Raw genomic sequence first — 23589 nt, forward strand, 5'->3', positions numbered from 1 at the left:
AACCTAAGAAAGATGGATGGGGTTTGGCTGGTCCATCGTATAGATCGTTGTTTAATAAATCGAGTAATGACAAATTAAAAGTAATTTAACTTTTTGACTTTTTCTAATATGAACCTATTAGATTGCTTATATTAAGCAAATTAGCCTCATAGAAATGTAAATATCAAACCTTATACCTAAAGTCATGATGTGAATACGTTTGATAAATGTATTGCGTCTATGTTGCTGGTTTATTTTGGAATGAATAGAAAGTCTTTTGATGTAGAATGGAATTGCGCGTTTCTAATTTCTCAGAACATCGGCAGAAGTTATGGTCATCGCACACAAAAATATAAAAAATATACCGCACTACGTGGGAAGACGCAGCATTAAATAGATTGGAGACTCGAGCGAAGCAAGGTCAATTTATTTGCTCTAAATACATAAAATGAAAGAAGTATCAATCTAAAAAATAAAACAGAAACAGGAGAATATAAATACCCGTTAATGAGCAAACCGTTCATACTCGAACTTTATTTGGGAAAAATTTGGTTATTTGAATTAACACAGTGGACAAACACAGTAATTGTTCTAGCGGCTTTTTTGTAATCAAAAAAAGAGAATTTGTTTTAAATCCAAATTTGATGCGAAAGATCATAATGCGTGGTATTATTTAAAAAGCATAACACAATCGGCGGTTTTAGTTAAACATGTAATGGCTCATAAAAGCAATTTAGGAAAGTAATTTCTCAATGCTGTTTCTAGCAACGAGATTCGAGATGGTCCAATCCGTAATTAAAAAAAGACAAAAGTAATTTTAGCTCAAACCAAGGTGAACCGAAATTTGACTTCTTGTCATTTCTCCGATTTTGTAAGATTGCTAACAAAACCTCGCATTATTTGATTTTGTTTCGCAATCTATATACCTGCAAACTAATATTTTCTCTCGTATCTGGATGGCTCACCTATACGCGGCACACCCGACAGGCGGGTTGATCTATCCAGAGCCTACAATTTTGTCCTCACGATAGATTTCTCAGACTGGAATCGGAACTAATCGTGGGGGATGCAGAAGTCGTGTTATTGAAGCTGAGATTTTGAATAAACTGGTAGGTAAAGTAAATTTATCTCTTCGCTTCAATGACATGACACCTGCTTCATTGGTTAAACCTAGTTAAGGGCTGTTGGGCTCATTATTAGGACCCACAGCAACCATCGAATGGGATTACTAAACCGTAGTTGCATCGGAGTTAAGACGCGGGACGCATTCAGTCCGCGAAGCCGGTCCGTGGGGCCCCTTGTTTGCTTAATTAGTAAGGTCAGAAAGTAAAAATAGTTCCAGTGGCATAACGTTGGAGCCAAATATTCAGATATTGGATTCTGAAAAACATGCATATAATAAGATAGGCATCTATAATTGATAACAATAATTTATTATAACTTTCTTTCTTTGTCGATATTTTTCCATGTTATTCAAAAAAGAAGAAAATTATTTGAAATTTTATCTTTGTCTTGCGGGAATGATTTTAATGTGAAATGCACCGACAATAACTGAGAAAGTAAATAGAAAAATAGTATTTAAATTATAATTAAGAATAGACAAAAACTCAACTCAATCTAACACCCAAATTAATGTTTTGTTAAATCTTTGACGAAGTCAAAAAAAAAAAAAAAATAATAATAATAATTAATTTGAATTTCGTCATCTTGAATTCAAATTATTTTTTCGCAATCACGAGTGTGTTTGTATGTGTGTGGGGGGGGGGGGGGGTATGTGTATGTGTGTAGCATGTGTGTTTGTGTCTGTGTGCAGTTATGAGTGTGTGGGTAGTTGTGTGTATGAGTGTTTGTGTGCGTGGGGGCGGGGTATTTGTATGTGTGTGTAAGCATAGGTGTTTGTGTCTGTGTGCAGGCATGAATGTGTGGGCAGTTGTGTGTATTTGTGTGTATGTGTAGGTGTCTGTATGCATGCGTGTGTGTATGTGTTTGTGTGTGCGTGTGTGTTGGTGTGTGTATGTATGCGTATGTGTGTAGGATATGGACGCAACCTGGAGACGGTTTTCGCTAGAGGAGCACCTCGTGAGGCCGGTCGACGCGACGGGTGGTGCTGGCAGAGGGTGGCGCCGCGCCGGTGGGAAAAATGATAGCACGTCAAAAACAGTCAAATGAAAGCAATAAGCAATCGTGATTGCTCAAAAAAAAAAGTTCACAATTAGCCACAACAATTACTTCGCGTGCAGAATTCGGGCTCAAAACATGCGGCCCACTACTGCGACCGACATTTCCTTTCCTACATCTTAACACATTGAAAATTATTCAAACACTATACAAAAAAAAATAATAATAATTCCTGAAAACCAGTAAACTTATCTAAGAGCAAATATTACTTTTTGACCCATCTGGATACTGTTAAAGGCGAAACTTCACACTGTCGACTATTTTTCGAGTACTTTTTCCCGATTTAGGCAAGGCAATAATTTTTCCTTTTAGTAAATTATCACCGAAAAGAGCAATTAATTCTACACTGTCTATTGCAACACGACTAGCAAGACAATGAGGTTTTGTTGTATGTTTCTGTGAAAAAGTTGTGCATGTTTATTTATTTATTTTTTGAGTTATTGTTTTACAAAAGGCAATGGCTAAACGCAAAAAAAAAAAAAAAAAAAAAAAAAAAAAAAAAAAAAAAACAGAAGTTTTTTAAGTGTAGCTTTTGATTTTAAAAAGTTCTATAAAATATTCTTTTATTAGACAATGAAGTAGTGTTTCGCATTATTTACACATTGACATCTGAACGATATCCACAAAAAACTGACGGTTGCAATATCGTGTTGTTCTTCTGCAGAGACAGCGAATAAATTTATGCATTTAAAAAATTCATAGACGAACTCTAATGTAGAAAATCCACGTTATAATTGGTTTGCTTATTTTGTTGAACAGTTTTTTTCTTTTTTTACGAAGAAACCAACTTTCATAATTTCTGTTTTAAAAAAGTATACGTTCCCCTAAAGTAGGAAAAAATGAATTTTTTTGCATACCGCAAAAACTACTGAATATTTGGAGCTCAAATTTTGGATTCCCACATAAAAGCTCTTCCAGATTGTTTTTCTGTTAAAATTTAATGTGGTTTCAGATCATATTTTTTTCAAAAAATATTAAAATAATTCATAAAAAAAACTAAAATTTCATTTTAGGTGTTGTAAATTATGTTTTTATTATTGGGTCGGTTCATATTTTGATATAAAAAAACAATCTTTGCCGTGCCTAATATAGTTTTTGTGTTATTAGTAAAAATATCAAAATACGTTTTAACATTACGAGAGGAATTTTTCAAAACTTGATTCTGAAGTAACGGCTGGATCGAATTAAACAAAACTTTGTATACAAAGTTAAAAAAGAATGCTGATCACAAATATGGGATAAAAAAAGGGGGTTCTCATTGAAAAATTTGAAGTTGATGCTCGTTTTAATATGAAGACGACCCTTTAACAACAATTTTTTACCATAATTATGTAGAACTTTTTATTTCTGAAACAATGACACCTTACACGTGTCTCTAGTGTCAATAGTCTTTGAATACGATCGAGTGTTTCGTTTTTTTTTCTATGACTGTACATAAGAATACTTACTAGCTAATTTTTTAAAAATAGTCTTATGTACAAAATGAGAGTATATAACATAATATTTTGCAGGTAGTAAGCAATCGTCACTCACCTGTACTGTTGACGAAAAGCGTTGCATCTGCAGCAATAAGGTTTTGAGTTATTTAAAGAAACACATTTTGGGCTCCATAAAACAACAGATAAATATTTTATTTTAACGGTTTTCTTCGTGCTTAATTTTCAGTGGAAATCAAATAATAAGCTACGAAATTAAGCTAAAATGGAAAAGATGGCAAAAATGACAAAAAAATGCATGTACTGCGCTTCAACTTCCCACTGTAATGCTAAGTCGTGGTATGTAGAGGAATGTGAAGCAGAGTGAAATAGATAAAATAACTTCCTTTTTTTCGAAGTGTTCTGAAAGTTATGGTACATAAAGAAAGAATAATGTATTTTACAATAAAACTTGAACTGAAATATTATTCATTTTTGGCAATGAGTTAGTACCCTCTGAAAAAAGGTGGAAATTTGCATTTTTTTACTTCCTTTTACAAAAAAGGAAGTATTGTATTCGCGAAAACAATTTCACTCAAAAATCGATCTTAATTTCCAATTTTCTCCCCCCCCCCCCGAACGAATATTGAGGTGTTTTTTTTTTTTTTTTTTTCTCGATCCGATCACACGTGGATATATGCCTAGGAACGTACATGTACCCGAAATATCCATTTTGACGATCCCCGTCAACTCGATTATCGACGATCCCCGTCAACCCGAACAATTAATTACATCGAGTTTTCCAGTGATGACCGTATGTATGTGTGTACGTACGTATGTATCTCGCATAACGGAAAAACGGTATGTCCTAGAAACGTGAAATTTGGTATGTAGACTCCTAGTGGGGTCTAGTTGTGCACCTTCCTTTTTAGTTGCATTCGGATATTCCTAAGGCGGTCTTTTACACCTTTTTGGGGGGAAATACTTGTTAATTTCAATGCTAACTCAAGTGGTATTATAATTTGTCAAACACTTGGAGATATATCGACAAGCTTTTGGCTGCCAAGTTTAGTCGCCAACTTGGCAAAAAATTTGGCTTTTTTTTTTAAAGTCTGGTTTAAAATTGGCCAATGTTGGTGATATTTGAAGAGTTTTCCACTAAATTACTTTAAAATTGCCAAATTGCCAATAATGGGATAATAAATCTGTATAAAACGTTTTTTTTTTTGGTTCGGTTCGCAAGAAACAAGGGGTGAAAATATTTAGTGTTTCCTTGCTTACTCCAAGGCGCTGTTATCATTAAATTTTCGTAAAAGGAAGTCATGTGATGAACACATCAGCTCTTTGTCACAGGGAAAAGTGGAAAATAAAATATTTTTATACTGAAATATTTTCTATTCGATCAACAAAAGTATTTTTAATCAAAAAAATCAGTATATTAGAGAGCAAACAAACAAATTAAAGAAAAGCAAATGAAAGTCGTTGTTGTTTTTTATTGACTCTTTGGCTTTTACGATGTTTTACGATGTTTTACGGCTTTTACGAATTTTACGATGAACTTTAGTGAATTTGATATTCTTAGTTTCTTTTATTCGCTTTCTTTCTCTTCAAAATACTTTACAATCACATAAACATCTGACAATATTTTCCAGTTCACTATGCATTTTCTCTAAGGAAAATTTCAAGGCACTGTATAAATTTTAAATATTATCTCGCCAAGTATACTGCTCAATGGCGAGGCAGGACAATGAACCAATACCGGTGACAACAGATTACCATTTGTTTCACTAACAGAAGAGGTTCTTATCGATGTTCAGCACAATTGAGACGAATACTGAAAATATATGTTATAACAGTATTGCTGCAGTTGCTATTCGAAATACATTATACTGCGCAGCAAAAGACAAAATAAAACCGTTAAAATTCTTATGACACAATTCACCATTCTTGCCGATTCTGATGTAAAATGTCACCTGAAATCGAATATCACAAAGGTTTCTGGCGTCACCGCCCACTTCTTGGGAATGGCAACCCCCCCCCCCCCCTCCCAGTTTCTACTGTTTTGTATAGGCATTCTTTTTATTTGGATGTTACAGGAGCATTATATCAGCCATTAACATTCTTTTGAGGGGCTAGAAAGGTAAGTAGATCAAAAGCATCGGTATGTGTAGCAGATTGGGTAATTCATAGGGGTGTTCTCCCCTAAAATATTTTTTTTTCATCTAAACCGGTCCTTTCTTCTTTTAGAGGTTTGTTTAACAATTTTTTCAATTATTTTCTTGCGTAAAACCAGGGCATTTATCTCGCTCATATGGGCCCCCTGCCTAAAAAAACTTTCACGTAGTAAAAAAAAATATATCAGATAATCTTCGGCGCAGGAGTCGCACCACAGATCTACAGTGGAGAAAAATTTCCCGTATTATTTATATTTATTCACATTATAATTTCAGCATAAAAGCAGTTCAAACATTTAACTACCAGTTTTTTCATACAATATAAAACTGATAAGATACAGAATTCGCCTTGCTTAGTGAAATTGTTTGGAAGATTTTTCCATTGTTTCACGCACAGTCTGCTCTGCTTGTACGAGGAGGTAAAGTTGAAAGACCTCGTAAGATGTGGTTGGGGTACTTCATCGGCGTTGAGTTAACGTAAGGAATTACTGATATGTCTCTCTCTCTCTATTTCGCGCAGATATTTCACTAACGCTCACTCCGCCCTGCTACGACGGGGAGGAGGTGTAGTTGGTATTCTTTATCGGCGCGGCATTGAGTCAATATATGGAATTACTGATATAGCTTTACAGTCTCGAAAATCCGAAGTAACACAAGGTCGCAACCCATCTCGGAAAATTTAAAATTCGAATTACAATTCAAACATTTAACTACCAGTTTTTAGCCTACTTTCCCAGTAAAAGTCAGAAAAAGAAGAAAAGAGCTTGAAAGAAGGCTTAATGCATCTTTAAAGTGTCGCGGAAAAAAAAAAATCAAAAAAAAAAAAAAATAATAATAATAATAATAATAATTAAATAAGTATCGAAAAATTAAAAATTGGAAAGTACGGTATTGAGATGGGAAAAAATGTCTGTCGGTCTACAGCTCCGTCGATCTGTCGGTCTCTCGGGGCGTCGGTCTGTCTTTCTGTCGGTCTTTCTGTCTGTCCCCCCCCCCACCACCACCCTAATAACTTTTGAATGAATAGCCGGATTCGAACAAACTTTTGTTTTGTTCGAAAGATCTCGGCGAGGACACCTCATTCCCATATTTCACTTTTTGATTTGAACTATTTTTTGTTCAATTTTGAACAGTTCAAAAAAACTTAACATTAGCGCCTACGGGGAAACTGAAAGTCAATGTAGATTCCGTACTTGAAGGCGGATTTATTTCAAACAAATTTTGTAGGAAATAGCTCTTGACGCCAAACTCCAGACTCCGACTCCGAGAATTTAGAGGCACCTGACTCTGACTCCGACTCCTGTGTCCGACAATTAATCGGACTCCGACTCCCCGACTTCGACTCTGACTTCGTAGCTTTGGCAAAAATTTATACACGGAAGACAAATGACTGACTCCGATTCTTGGACATTCGTCTCCGACTCCTTTATCCCAAAATGAGATGGACTCCGACTCCGACTCCGCAGCTATGGTTTTCACTGTGAAATAATTCTTGTTGATATGATTTGTTTTTATTTTCACGCTAAAGTTTTAATTTAGGCATTAAGTTTTCGGTGAATAAACTAGAAGTCATTTATGTTTCTACATAACGATATGCGCAGTCGATTTTTTTTTTTTTTTTTTTTTTTTTGACACTGAAAAGTATTTTTTTAAGTTGACATTTTATTGTTTTTATTTATTTTGGTAAGTGCATTAATTCATTTAAAAAATCATTTTTGGCAACAGTAAAAAAAGAAACGATTTTTTTTCTTGATATGATGTATTTATTTAATAAGCTTATTAATTAATTTTTTTAAGGGAAAAAATTGTATTAGCTGCTTTGTTTAAAAGGTGCTGCTTTTTTTTTTTTTTTCAACGCATGTAATTTTTTTAGATGTATGAGGAATGAGGAATATTTTATTCCTAGAAATTAGCAAAAATATGTTTGAAACAATTTGCGAAATTAGCAAAAATATGTTTGAAACAATTTGCGATTTTAGCTATTTTTGAGAATATTGATCAGGTACTAGGAAGTAGTATGGGTATACGGGAAAGTAGGCTCGTATAGTTCTAGACGGAACTTCTTGTTAGTACAATTCAAAACTGATAACTTAAAGAAATCGCTGCTGTGAAGGACACTTATATCGCACCAGATGTTTCACTAACCCTCACTCCTCCCTGCTACAACAGGGAGACTCCTCCCTGCTACAACAGGGAGGAGGTGGTTGGGATACTTTATTGGCGCGGCGTTGAGTCAATATATGTAATTACTGGTATAGCTTTACAGTCTCGAAAATCCGAAGTATAACAGGGTCGCAACCCACTTCGGAAAATTGAAAATTCGAATTACAGTTCAAACAAACATTTAACTTCCAGTTTTAAGTACAATTCAAAACTGATAAGTTACAGAATTCGCTATCATGAACGACCTTTATGTCGCATAGATATTTCACTAGCACTCACTCCTGCTTATTACAACGGTGATGGGGTGTAGACAGACCTCCTGAGATGATGTTGGGTTACTTTATGGAATTACTGATATAGCTTTTCAGTCTCGAAAATCCGAAGTATAACAGGGTCGCAACCCACTTCGGAAAATTGAAAATTCGAATTACAGTTCAAAGATTTAACTACCAGTTTTTAGTACAATTCAAAACTTATAACTTACAGAACTCGATACCGTAGTGCACAGCTATTTAACTAATGATCACTCCTTCCTGCTACAACGGGAAAGAGGTGTGGTTGGGATACTTTTTCATCGCGGCGTTGAGTCAATTTTTTTTTTTTTTTTTGTCGTGTCCATGGACAATTAAATGGCTCCGTGTGTCTTCAAGACCGCGCCCGCTAGCTGCAACGCATCTGTGCTGTAGAGGACCTCTCGAAGTTCTGAAGCCAGTGGCACCATACCCAGCTGCAGAACATGTGGGATAAGGGCCGGGCACTCAAGAATGTGATCCGGAGTCAGTTGGGCATCGGTGCAGTTCTTGCAGGGGATATAAGTTCTCGTTTTGTCGGGAAGAATTTTCATCCCTTTATAGTGGTTTGTTCTTAATCTTGCAATTGTAGATGTTAGGATTCTGGGGCAATCAAAGTCGGTGATGAGGGGCTTCTTAAAGGTATGTGGCAGAAGTCTATGTTTTGCGACAGCATTTGAGTCTGCTAGCGTGATGGTGGTGCAAGGTTTGCCAATGTTTCTGCCTTCTTTTGCTAGGGAATCCGCACACTCATTCCCTTCAATATTCACGTGTGCCGGTATCCATTGCAGCATGCAGGATTTTCCATTGCCGTGCAAGTCTTCGAGTAGGGCATTTATGGCAGAGGTGATGTTGGTTGCTCCGTTTTTGATTGCTTCTAAGGCCGCTTTTGAGTCAAAGAAGATTGCCAATCCATCAGTTGGGACGGAGATCTCTTGATTGGTCATGTAAAAGGTGAGTGCCTCCTTAATCGCAAGAAGTTCGCTGGTGAAGTTAGAAGCAATTATGCCTGTGTTGATTTTATGTGTATATTTATCTCCATTTGGAAGGAGGAAGAGAATGCCAGCACCTCCTTTGTTGAGGGATGTGTCAGATGAGCCGTCCGTATAGACAGTCACAAAGTTACCCTGGGAGAACTTTTCAATCGTCTCAAGGCCTTTTTGTCTGAGTGTTTGTGGGTCTTCTTTTTTCGAGCATGGCTGTAGGAGGTTCAAATTAATCTTTGTTTCCTTTGGTGGCTTTCTGGGAAATAGAGGCTCTTGCAAAAAGTTCAAGGTGGAATGCTCTAACTTTATTTGGCTCCTGATGTCTCCATCAAGTTGGAGCGTTGATGATCTTTTAAGCCTTTTCCTGTCTTTCCATTCGTTGAACACTCTGGTGGAGATATGGTCTTTATTGTAGCAATGTAGTTTGTTGGTGAACTTAATGGTGGTAAGATTGCGCCTACACTCCAGAGGAGGCAGACCACATTCCTGTTCAGCTTTTTCGTTATTAGTGGAAGAGACTGCGCCAATAATAATTTTTGATGCTCGGTGTTGTATTGAATCTAATTTATGTTTGGAAGTGGCGGATGCCGGACACCAGATTGGGGCAGCATATTCAAGTACTGGTCTAATAATAGAGCAATAAGCACTTTTTAGGGTTTTAGGTCTTGATCCCCATGTAGTTCCGCAGAGTTTTCTAAGTATGTTTAATTTTCCAAGCGCTTTGTTGGAAGTTTGTTCAATGTGCTTTGAAAAGCGAAGCTCAGGGTCTAAGGTTACTCCGAGATAGGTAGGGAAGAAAATCCTTTCGATGTTGGAGTCTTTAATTTTAATATTTGCATTAAAAGTGCCTCTATGTCGTCTGTCAGTAGAGAAAATGCAAAAGTTTGTCTTGTCAGCATTTATGGTCAACTTCAGCTCTTTTGCCCATGCGGCAATGCCCCTCAGAGATTTGTTCAGAGCCTCCTCTGATGCTGCAATGTCTGCGTGAGTATGCCATAGAGCGACATCGTCTGCGTAGCATGCGATTTTCGTATCTGGATGAATGTGAGGGTGAATGGTGTTCATATATGTAAGAAAAAGAAGAGGACTGAGAACTGAACCCTGAGGTACTCCAGCCCACAGTCTACGTGACTCAGAGAGCACACCATTGAACTTAACAGAGAATCTCCTGCCTCTGAGAAAGTCATTAATCCAGAGGAGTGCATTTCCCTTGATTCCAGAACTGTGGATAATGTCTACCAGTTTTTGACGCCAAACTCGGTCAAAAGCTGAAGAGAGGTCTAAAAACACTGCGACAGTTTTCAAATGAGGCTTTTCTTGGAAACCATTGATTATTGTTTGACTCAGGTAGAACAACTGGTCCACAGTGCTATGATTGGCACGATAGGCTGTTTGATAGAAATGAAGAATGTTGTGCTCCGTGAGATAATTCATAAGACGGCAGTGGATTACACGCTCCATAAGCTTACAGAGAATGCATGTCAGGGATATAGGTCTATAACCTTTGCAATTGGAAGCATCCTTTCCTGCCTTGAGGATAGGTATGATGATAGAGCTCTTCCAAATCTTGGGCAATTTGCCACTGCGCCAGGAGGTATTAAAAATGTTGAGTAAGTACCTTTTGGCAATTTCTCCAAAGTGTACAATCATCTGACCAAAGATAACATCAGGTCCTGGAGATTTCGTTTGATTAAGGTGCTGAATAGCATATTCCAGTTCATCGAGGGTAAGATCAGATGTGAAAATTTCCTCTGCGCAAAAACCCTTGTTATTCTCAATGATTGATTTATATTTCTGGTACTGTAACCTGTCCTCTACTGTGAACTTAAGTTTGCTTGTGACTTCATACTGTTTTGCAAGCATATTTGCTGCTTCCTTGTTTGTTCTTGCATTAACTCCGTCCATTGAGATAACGTTTGACTGAGGTTTCTTGGACATTGGGATGCTAGAGTTATTTAGGACCTTTAATAGTTTCCAGTATTGTGATGTTCCTTTTGTGGGGTCCAGTTTGCTGCATAGTTCAGCCCACTTTTCTTTTTTGCTCTCAGAGATCATTTCCTCTATCCTGTGGCTGACTTCAATAAATTTTCTTCTAAGTTGTTCGTTATTGTCCCTCTGGAGCTTTTGACTAATGGCATCTCTCTCATGGATCAGGTCTTTTATGTTGTAATTCTTCCAAAACGGGACCCAGTTGTCTCGTCGTTTTCCTCTGGGGATATGGTGTTTAGCTGCTTTTTGGATATAGCTGGTGAAAAGATGGAGTAGTTGCTCAAGGTCTTTGTGTTCCGGCGAGGTGGAGCAGAGGTTCTCCAATTCTTGTGTAAATCCGTGCCAGTTCGCTTTGCGGAAGTTCCACGAGCGCTTAACCTGTGCAGGACATTCCTGTTCAGTTGATAGAGTAGTGAGAACCGGATAGTGATCGCTAATAGCGGAGTCAAGTACTCTCCAGTGGGTTTTATCTGCAAAGTCATAGCTTATAGCAGTGATGTCAAGAGCAGATGCTGTGCCATTTGTTTTAGAGACGTAAGTGTTTTCTCCTGTGTTGAGAAAAGTCAAGTTGAGATCATCTGCGAGGTCTTCCACTTGATCTCCCTTGAGATCAAGAACTTTGCCGCCCCAGGTAGGGCTTTTTGCGTTAAAGTCTCCTAGAATGATTTTGATCTCAGATGATGTTGAAGCGAGGTCTTGAAGAAGACTTGTATCAATGGGTAAATTATCAGGATGGTACACATTCACCACCGTAATAGTGTGTTTGGGAAGAAAGATGTTGATAGCTTGAGCTTCAGTGCTGCTGTCTGTGTTTGAGGTTGGGAGGACCGTATATTTAATTTCAGGTGTTTTTACTAAAAAGCAATTCCACCTCCAGTACTACAGTTTCTATCTTTCCTGATAGTAGTATACCCCTTAATGTTAAAGCATAATTTGGGGTTTAGCTTTGTTTCTTGCAAGCAAGCAACATGGATGTTATTTGTGTGCAGGATATCTGAAAGTTCGGCACATTTTCTCTGGGTGCCATTGATATTCAGTTGTAGAAAGTTCACTGTCCCCGTAACATATTTCTCGACGCAACCCCGGACTGCAGGTAGCGACGCGTCGGCTGCCCCGGACGCGGTAGCTTGGAGACTAGAAATCAAAATTGCACTATCCATGGAAAGGAGGGTTGCCAGAGCCTCGAAAGGTTGGACTTCTACCTGTTGGTCCGCGGAAGGTATTTTATTTCCCTTCTACCACCAGTGGAGACCACTGAAGGCATTCCCCTATCCGCCACCCGGGGACGCGCTCTCTAGGGGTTACAGGCTCCCCCGAGAGCGTTGAGTCAATATATGGGATTACTGGTACAGCTTCATAGTCTCGAAAATCCGAAGTATAACAGGGTCGCTAAACCCATTTCGGAAAATTGAAAATTCGAATTACATTTCGAACATTTAACTACCAGTTTTTAATACAATTCAAAACTGATAACTTACAGAATTCGCTCCAGAGAATAACTTGTACATTCCACAAATATTTCACCAACGTTCACTCCCTGCTCCATATCGTGGAAGAGTCGCGCGCGCACGCGCGGCGTTCGGTCAAGATTAGGAATGACCGAAATCGTTGTACTGAGTCTCGAAAATCCAAACTACACTCGAGTCCTGATTTACGCGAGGGATGCGTTTCAAGACTCCTCGCGTAAGTCGAAATTTCGCGTTGTGGGAAAATATATGCATACAAATTTTTTAAAGCATACCAAACACTTTTACATATTTATACAAACAGCCCTCAAACTGCTCTAAAGCATTCCTTATCAATACACTACAGTTTCTTGCAAAGAATTGAACATTTACTGTATTTAAAAAATAAAAAACTGTTGTTCAAAATGAAATAGTTTAAGATGAACAAAATTAATGACCAATGGGATTGAAAGACATAAAATAAAAAAAACACGATACGCACAGCATGTAGTAAAATTTAAATGATGCACTATAATAGTACAGTCGATACAGTAATTATATTTAAGAGTTAAAAAATGAAGATAGTGATGATTTATGCTCCATGATCAGATCGTTATTCTTATCTAATACATTTTTACATACGTTTGCTTCGCTTTTATAACGTTTCAATTAGTGGCAACATCTCCTCTTCCTGATCTCTTTATGAATCCACAATATAAGAGCAGCTTCCATTTTCATGATATTTATTGCTATACTTATCTGCAAGCTTCAATATTGAAACTAAGTTATGAACTTTTACGGATTTTTTTTTGTTTTGACTTTTAATTGCAAGTATGGAAGATTCACTCATACTTATTGTCGCGCTATACCGTCGACGTTTTGCAGTTGTTCAAGCATGTCGAGAATCTTATCTTTTTTTTTTTTAAATCAAAAACTTTCTTCTTCTTCCCATATTCACAGTTTAGGTGAAGGTGACAATAAGGTGCGATTATATTTCATCAACTTTTATATATTTAGAATGAAAAAAATAAATAAATGAAAGATGCTGAGTGGTTATTTGATGCACTAGACTAGTTTGGTGTGGGAACTTTGGCTGTCAGGGATGATGTAATAACATTCACGAAATCAATATTTAGTTGCCAATAACAAAACTGATACTTCCTTCCAAAAAAATTCGTGCTGTGGGTGAAAAATTCGCGTTAGCTCTAAAATTCAATACTCGTGAAAAATTCGCGTTATATCCATTTCGCGTAAGTCGAATCGCGTTGTAGCGGGAGTCGACTGTATAATATTGGGTCGCACGCCACCTCGGAAAATTGAAAACGCGAATTACAGTTGGTTCCCAATACAACACGGTTCGATTTACGCGAAATGGCGATAAACAAGTTTTTCAGGAGTAACGAATTTTAGAGCTTACGCAAATTCTTCGTGGCAACACAAAAATATTTTTAAAGGAATCATGGTCCAGAAATCAGAAGAAGACCCAGGGCAGTAGGCGGGAATCGGACCCGCGCCTCTCTGCTTGCAAACAGTTGCTGAGCCATACCGCTCGGTCCTCGAGGCCCCAACTTCTAAAATGAAAGAGAGGAAATATTGTGTCACCTAAGCGCGCTGTTTCATCTAAAGATTGTGAAGTTGGAAAGAAAAAGAGAAAATTTGTGACAGTTAAGGAAAGGATAAGATTCTTGATACGCTTGAACAGCAAAAAAGTGTATCGAAGGGAGCACGACAATTAGGTATGAGTCAATCTTACTTACGTACAATCAAAAGGCAATCCGTAAAAGTGCAGAAATTAGTTTTTATACGAAGCTCGCAGAGTAGTGTTTAAGCAAAATGCAAACAGTATGAATTTGGAAGCTGCTCATGAACTGTGGATTAGAAAGACCCTTGAAAAGGGGTGTTATTACAGATAGAAACGTTTTAAAGGTAAAGGCGAATCATTTGTACTGCCGTGTGCAGGTAAACAGCAGGATCTGCAGAAATGAGTGTTCGAGATATTTGAAAAAATGTGCGTTGGATTCAATACTAACAATAGGAAAATGTTGGAATTAGACTTTTTTTCGCGCCTTTATTTTTATTTTATTTTTTTATTTTTTTAAGTGGCAATCAAATAAGCAAGCTTGTACAATAAAGTTGACGTAACAACAGGTGACGAAAATGCAAAAAAAAATGAAAAATGAAGAAATTACAGTTACTGCGCTTTACCTGCCCGCGGCAGTGTGCTATTAAAAAATGCTTTGGAATAATGATCCGTTCGTGCAGCATAATCCATCTTCATTTTTTAAGCTATAACTGTAAGTATTGTACAGTCATAGAAAAAAAAAAACGAAACACTTTTAATTATTCGGCCATTTTTCATGCTAGAAAGGAAAGAAAGATGTCTTCCGACTTAGTTTAAAGTCTTCTTTAAAACGACGTAGGTAAAATTTTGATAAGGGACCATATACAAAGCAAAATGAGCACCAACTCTTGATTTTCAAATGGGAACCCCTAATTTTTGCTACATAATTATGTTTAGACCGCAAAATACAGCCAAGATACGAAATTTCACTGCATTCCGTGCAGTAGAACAGGAGTTATTTACGAAAAACGTTTTAGGGACCATCACCACATTGAAAACGCTTCTTTCAAGGTCACGGTTTATCAAGTAACGGAAGGTGAACAATGAAAAGATCGAGATTACCCAGCTCAACTCATGCTTTTTTGAAGTTCTCTTTTCTTCCGTAATCCGATACTTTTTAGCCGATTATGTTGCGGCAAAAAGCGATTTACGGTCTTTTTTTTTTTTTTTTTGAAAAAAAAAAAGTAAAAATATTTACTGATTTTTGTCTATCTGCATTAACCTAAGAAAGACGGATGAGGTTTGGCTGGTCCATCGTATAGATCGTTCTTTAGTAAACCGAATAATGACAAATTAAAAGTAATGGAACTTTTTGACTTTTTCTAATATTAACCTATTGGATTGCTCATATAATCATTCAAGCCTCATAGAAATGTAAATATTCAACCTTATACCTAGAAACATGATGTGAATATGTTTGATAAACGTTGCACCTATGTTACAGATTTATTTTGGAATGAATAAAAAGTCTTTGATTGTAAAATGGAATTGCGCGTTTTTAATTTCGCAGAACATCGGCAGAAGTTTGAGCCATCGAACACAAAAATATAAAAAATATACCGCACAACGTGGGAAGACGCAGCATTAAATAGATTGGAGATTCGACCGAAGCAAGGTCCATTTATTCCGTGAAAACTTGCTCTAAATACATAAAATGAACGAAGTATCAATCTAAAAAATAAAGCAGAAACAGGAGAATATAAATACCCGTTAATGAGCAAACCCTTTATACTCGAACTTTATTTGGGAAAAATTTGGTTATTTGAATTAACCCAGTGGACAAACACAGTAATTGTTCTAGAGGCTTTTTTGTAATCAAAAAAAGAGAATTTGTTTTAAATCCTAATTTATGCGAAAGATCATAATGCGTGGTATTATTAAAAAGACATAACACAATCGGCGGTTTTAGTTAAACATGTAACATCTCTTAAAACCAATTTAGGAAAGTAATTTCCCAATGCTGTTTCTAGCAACGAGATTCGAGATGGTTCGACCCGTAATTTAAAAAAAAAAAAAAAAAAAGTCATTTTAATTTTAACCAAGGTGAACCGAAATCTGACTTCTTGTCATTTCTCCGATTTTGTAACATTACAAACAAAACTTAGCTTTATTTGATATTGTTTCGCGCACTATATACCTGCACACTAGCATTGTCTACAGCATCAGGCTGGCGCACCTATAGCAATACTATAGGCAGCATACCCGACAGGCGGGTTGAACTATCCAGAGGCTACGATTTCGTCCTCACTGCATATTTCGCAGACTGGAATCGGAACTAAGCGTGAGGGATGCGGAAGTCATCTTATTGAAGCTGAGAGTGTGAATAAACTGGTAGGCAAAGTAAATTTATCTGCTGTATGTTTACGGCATCTCACTGGTGAGATAAATTTTCTTCATCCACCAGTTTTTAGGCACTCTCGGCTTCAATGACATGACACCTGCTTCACTGTTCGGTTAAATCTAGTTCAGGGATGTTGTGTTCAATATAAGGACTCACAGCAGCTATGGAATGGGAAAACCAGTTCGCAGTCAAGACGCGGGCCGCATTCAGCCCGCGACGTTGGTCCATGTGGCCCGTTGTGTGTTCAAAGAATAAGAACAGGAAGTAGAATTAGTTCCAGTGTCAGAAAGTTGGAGCCGAATATCCAGATATTGGATTCTGAAAAAGATACATTTAATAAAATAGGCACCCATTAGTTGATAACAATATTTTTTTTTCACTTTCTTTGACGATATTTTTCCATGTTGTTCAGAAGAGAAGAAAATATTTTGAAATTTTATCATTGTCTTGCGAGAATTATTTTAATGTGAAATGCACGCCAATGACCGAGAAAGTAAATAGAAAAATAGTATTTAAATTATAATTAAGAATAGACAAAAACTCAACTTAATCTAACACGCAAATTAATGTTTTGTTAAATCTTTGACGACGTCAAAAAAAAAAAAAAAAATAAGTTCACAATTAGCCACAACTACTACTTTTGTGCAAATTCAGCTCAAAGTACGCGGCCCACTAATGCGATTGAGATTTCCTCTCCTAGATCCTAACACATTGAAAATTATTCAAACTCTATACAAAAAAAATTAATTCCTAAAAACCAGTAAACTTATCTAAGAGCAATTATTACTTTTTGACCCATTTGGATACTGTTAAAGGAGAAACTTCACACTGTCGGCTATTTTTCGAGTACTTTTTCCCGAATTAGACAAGGCAATAATTTTTCCTTTTAGCAATTATCACCGGGAAGAGCCACTAATTCTACACTCTATTGCAACATGACTGGCAAGACACTGGGGTTTTGTTGTATGTTTCTGTGAAAAATTTGTGCATGTTAATTTTTTTGAGCAATCACGATTGCTTATTGCTTTCATTTGACTGTTTTAATGTGATATCATTTTATTTTCCCACCAGCACCCTCCGCAGCACCATCGTCGGCCGGCCGCCTCACGATGCTGCTCCTCTGGCGAAAACCGTCTCCAGGTCGCGTCAATATCCTACACACACACATACACGCGCTCCTACACACACACATACACGCACTCCTACACACACACATACACGCGCTCCTACACACACACATACACGCACTCCTACACACACACATACACACACTCATGCCTGCACAGACACAAACACTCATGCCTACATACACACACACACACACGAACGCCTACACACACGCGCGTACACACACATACGAACGCCTACACGCACACGCGCGTACACACACACACACACGAACGCCTACACGCACACGCGCGTACACACACAGCACTGCATACACAACACGCACACACATGCGCTTACACAAACACACACGCGCATACATACACATACACGGCTCGTGATTGCGAAAAACATTATTTGAATTCAAGATGCCAAAAATTCAAATTTATATATATATATATATATATATATATATATATATATATATATATATATATATATATATATATATATATATATATATATATATATATATATATATATATATATATATATATATATATATATATATATATATATAATTTGAGTTATTGTTTTACAAAAGGCAATGGTTAAACGCAGAAAAAATAAAAAATAAAAAATAAATAAATAAATAAATAAATAAAAAAAAATCCAGAAGTATTTAAAGTATAGCTTTTGATTTAAAAAGTTCTATAAAATATTCTTTTATTAGAGAATGAAGTAGTGTTTCGCATTATCTACACATTGACGTCTGAACGATATCCACAAAAAACTGACGGTAGCAATATTGTGTTGTTCTTCTGCAGAGACAGCGAATAAATTTATGCATTTAAAAAATTCATAGGCGTAACTCTAATGTAGAAAAACCACGTTATAATTGGTTTGCTTAGTTTGTTGAACAATTTTTTTCTTTTTTTTACGAAGAAACCAACTTTCATAATTTCTGTTTTAAAAAAGTATACGGTCCCCTAAAGTTGGAAAAAAGGAATTTTTAAGCATAGCGCAAAAACTACTGAATATTTTGAGCTCAAATTTTGGATTCCCTCATAAAAGCTCTTCTAGATTGTTTTTCTGTTAAAATTTAATATGGTTTCAGATCATATTTTTTTCAAAAAATATTAAAATAATTCATAAAAAAACTAAAATTACATTTTGGGCGTTATAAATGATGTTTTTATTATTGGGTCGATTCATATTTTGATACAAAAAAAAACAATCTTTGCCGTGCCTAATCTAGTTTTTGTGTTATGAGTAAAAGGATCAAAATACGTTTTAACATTACGAGAGGAATTTTTCAAAACTCGATTCTGAAGTAACGGCTGGATCGAATTAAACAAAACTTAGTATACAAAGTTAAAAAAAGATGCTGATTACAAATATGTGATAAAAAAAGGGGGTTCTCACTGAAAAATTTGAAGTTGATGCTCGTTTTAATATGAAGACGACCCCTTAAGAACAATTTTTTACCATAATTATGTAGAACTTTTTATTCCTGAAACAATGACACCTTACACGTGTCTCTAGTATCAATAGTCTTTGAATAAGATCGAGTGTTTCGTTTTTTTTTTCTATGACTGTACCTACTGTATTGTATCTACTGTCGTAATATAATTTATTACTGCATACTGTACAAACCGTACTATTTTATTTCATGTCTTTCTCTGCTATTGATCATTGTTTTGGTGCATTGTAACAGCACTTTATGTTGAATAATGCGGCTTTTTAAAAGTGCAGTAAAAAATGTGCTTTTTATGGAAGAAACTAATATCTGTACCTCAGAGGAAGATTGACGTAAGTCCAAAAATTACGAATTTCCGTTTATTAGTGCTTTGCATGTGCCTATTCCGCATCGAGCCATGTGAACGTAATTTTTAAAAGAAATCTTTTTCAATTTTTTACCAATGTTAAAAGAGCGCACGTCCCATCCTTTGCATGCGCTAGAAAAAAGGTTTTCGTCTTTTCTGTAAAAATACCATAATGTGACTGACATCCTTTTGGATCAGTATTTTCTGTCTGTGCGTAAAATTCGTGTAGTACATACCATTTCCACAACGGGAAGTTTCAACTTACGCGATGGGACGTGAAACGTATCCTTCGCGTAAATCCAGATTTGACTGTATCCCGAAAAATTCTTACAAATTAACATTTTACACTCTTCGGAACTCTTGCACAAAGAAAAAGAACTGCAGAAAACCTTTGATTATCCGCTAGTCAATCGACTAACGGAAACATATTTTCGCAGCGAAAAGCAAATACTAATACCTATTTTATTGTCGTAAAATTGTAAATTTAAACTCCTTTGTCATTTTTCTATTTATTTACTTAGTTTTTGTGCTGTTTTCATCGCACAAACTTGTTCTTTAATAATGTTAAGTTCTGTTGCGCAGACATACAAAACATTTTTACTCTACTTTATAGATTTTTATTGTTTATTGAAAGTATTATTCTGCCGTGTGCAGGTAAACGGCAGTATCTGCAGAAATGAGTTTTCGAGATATTACAAGAAATGTGTGGGGGGATTCAATGTTAACCATAGGGAAATCTTGGAATTAGACGTTTTTTTCGCGCCTTTTTCTCAGAGGAAACCGAATAAGCGAGCTTGTACAATAAAGATAACGTACAATAGGTGACAAAAATGCAAAAAAATGAAAAATGAAAAATTTGCAGTTACTGCCCTTTACCTGCACACGGCAGTATTCATCAATACAGAAAGGAGGAAGGACAATTTTTACCATATCTGTCCCTCATTTTATCCTTCTTGCGGTTTATCTGCGATTTCTAATATCCGTAACAATGGTGACACACAATTCACTCACCAACAAATTAGTTTCGAAAATCCCCACAATTGTAGCATTAGCGTTTGTTGCAATTTACCCCATGACCCCATGTTTCATGTTATCCCAACTGACCCTATATGTCACCCAATCTTCACTCATTAACAGTCTAGTTTCAAAAATCCCCACTAGTGTGGCAACAGAGTTTGTTGCCATTTAACCCATGTTTTCTTTTACCCCAACTGACCCTATATGCCACCAAGTCTTCACTCTCCTACAGTTTAGTTTCAAAAATCCCCACAACTGTGACAATAGAGTTTCTTGCCGTTTACCCCATGTTTCCTTTCACCTTAACTGACCTATAAGTCACCCGATTTTCACTCACCGACACTTTAGTTACAAAAGTCCCCACAAGTATGGCAACAGAGTTTGTTGCCATTTACCCCAACTAACTTTAGCTCAGTCTTCACTCACCAGCAGTTTAGTTTCAAAAATCCTCACAAGTGCAACAATAGAGTTTGTTGCCATTTACCTTTTGTACCCTTTTACTCCCACTGAACTTACTGACTTTTACTTCTTGAAATTGCTATTGTGTTACTATTAATTATATTCCATTTTGCAGGTACAGAGAAAGAAAAAGAATGCGGCTTTTTGCAAATGGTAATATTCATTCTTCTCTTTCATGATAAAAAATTAAAGGTTTTTATTTTTTATACAGCATTTTTAGTATGTTAATACAAATACTGCTCAACGCAACTGATTTTTCTCTTCCACAGTAAATAGTCAAAAGCTTCCGCAAAAACTCTCGAGGAAGTGAATCGAACATGATAAGTTATAGAACGATGTATAAGTGTTAGTTCAGACTTGTGAAATGATTTATGTGAATACATTGTAAAACACAATGCAGAAACGTTCCTTCAAAATAATGGACTGCTAATGAGCCCAATTTCTGTCTGTAACATATCATGCAAGAATTTTTTCAAATATACCGGTCATTTGGTAATCTTACAGACTGCGTTTTCTCTCATACCTTTAAAACTACCGCCAGCGCCATCTGTTGAGGAACATTGTAACTAATGTTTAGTTCGTCTGTTTCAAAATTTTCTGTTTCACGCATAATGCAACAATCTGTATATTTCTATCGCTGCCCGTTTAGTTTTTATTGATTTTTCAAATGTGTCAGTCATTTTTGGAACACCCTGTAGCTTGACACTTGACTGATTTACCAGGAAAGCTTCTAACGTAAATATGACTGAAACTAAAGCAGAATCGTAACCGAATAACGAGTAGCTTTTTTGATAGCAATTCTTCCGAAGCTGAAATATCCAATGATTGCAATTTGTCCTGCTCAATCGGTCGAGATGTGCCGTAAGTGAGTTGAAAGCGAAAAACTCAAAACACAAAGTGAGTATGTCTGCATGGTAGTTAAAAATGTTTTTCACAGCGAAGAGAAGTCTGCACTCATGCAGTTTAGGAAACTTTTCACAAACGTACTTGTTTTTCTCAGGAAATTGGTGTAATTACGTTAAATCCCGAAGCATTGCCAGGAAATAACCCGCTACGTTTCGGTTTTTCCTTAGAATTTAAAACATTCGTTAAATCATTCGAAAAATTGGATTGTGCAAGTCGGAGGAGTGAGCAAGTGATCGGAGGAGTGATCGATCTCTAAAAGTTTTGGTGGAGGCTATGACCTTATTAATTTGTTTTTGTGAAACAATTAGTTAAGTGAGCTTAGCAACTTTGAATGCGACAGCAAAATGCCACTGTTATTTCGTTGTAAGTGACTTTTCACAAAAGGTACTTGAGTCGAAATTCATGTCAAGAGCTTCAAACAAGAAAAAAAAAAAGGTTGCATTGGAAAATATATATCGGAATCGGTAACTCTTTTATTGTTTCCATAAAGTGAGCTAACGATTTGAATGCAATACTGCTGGGAGTGACTTCCCCTAGCACTTAAGGTGAACTATGTAGCGTACAATCACAGAGCAAGTAACCCAACTTAGCTCCGGAGTGTTGAAGTCCTTTTGGCTCAGCGGTAAAGCACTGGGTTACCATCACAAAGATTAGGGGAACAAAACCCCCCACGGACACATCGCTCACCTTCTATACATCGCTAACACCGAGCTACTCTAGTTTGGAATTGGAGACCGTCCAGATAAGACGAGTCTATCTGAATGAGGAGGAAAAAAAATCCATGTGCGTGTTCCGTTCATTTGAATGTGATTCTGCTTAATTTAGAGGCTTACAAAAGCTGGCACCCCTGAAAACTAATAGACGCATCTACTTCCGCCTGTGAGCCGGAAATCTGCCTTTCCACAAATCCGTGGTCAGACTGTACCATATCATTCCGACAAAAGTGGCGGTTCAAAAAGCCTGTTCAATCGACCTGCTTCTCTGAGGTCTAAACCATGGCAAATTTCTACAACTGTTCGTACTGCCGTCTCAGAGAATGAACAATACTATACATGCAAGTCGACGGATCCGTTGGAATTACCCTATGGTAAGAGAAATCATGCTTTTAATCTTGCCCAGCTGCGCATCTCATCTGCGCATAGCGCACTTCCCTTTGTCGAATCGGCGTCAAAATTTAAATTATTTGCCTACCTCTTACTCGCGTATATTAATGCTGAGTTTCGTGAATGTGGCGCAATTACTTCTGGGTGTCTCTTTTTTTTTTTGGACAGAGTGTACACGTATGTTACGCTTTTGTTGCATTTACTCAATTAAAATTGGATTGTTCCAATTCGAAAACAATAAAACTCACCATTGCTCTTATTAAAGTAAGAACTGTTTCTACAGTCCAGAAAATATTTGGGTACGTTATTGATCCGGTCTGTATGTGTACTAAAATTGTCTTTGTGTGAATATTTTTAGACGGTTAGTTGTGTGTATTGTTTATGTTCACAAAAATCGGTATTTCAGAGATTTTCTTAATAAATATGTTGCAAGCAACGACGAGAGATCACCACGTAGACATCCATGTAGCAGTCGCATTTGTACTTTCAATCAGGGCTGCGGAGTCGGAGGAAAAATGACCGACTCCGACTCCGGGAATTTTAGAGCCTTCGACTCCGACTCTGACTCCGCAAGCATGGCAGAGTTGCGG

At 36.7% G+C, this 23589-nt stretch overlaps 1 protein-coding gene across 1 annotated transcript in view; it reads left to right on the plus strand.

Moving 5' to 3' along the window:
- Positions 1 to 23589, plus strand: part of LOC129227740 (serine-rich adhesin for platelets-like) — a 132002-nt gene that overhangs the window by 107204 nt on the left and 1209 nt on the right. Inside the window, exon 7 of the mRNA XM_054862344.1 lies at positions 21106 to 21143. Within this exon, the coding sequence (XP_054718319.1) occupies positions 21106 to 21143 (38 nt within the window). The remainder of the gene's footprint in view (positions 1 to 21105; positions 21144 to 23589) is intronic.

Source organism: Uloborus diversus, chromosome 8 (assembly GCF_026930045.1).
Source record: "Uloborus diversus isolate 005 chromosome 8, Udiv.v.3.1, whole genome shotgun sequence".
NCBI classification, from domain to species: Eukaryota; Metazoa; Arthropoda; class Arachnida; order Araneae; family Uloboridae; genus Uloborus; species Uloborus diversus.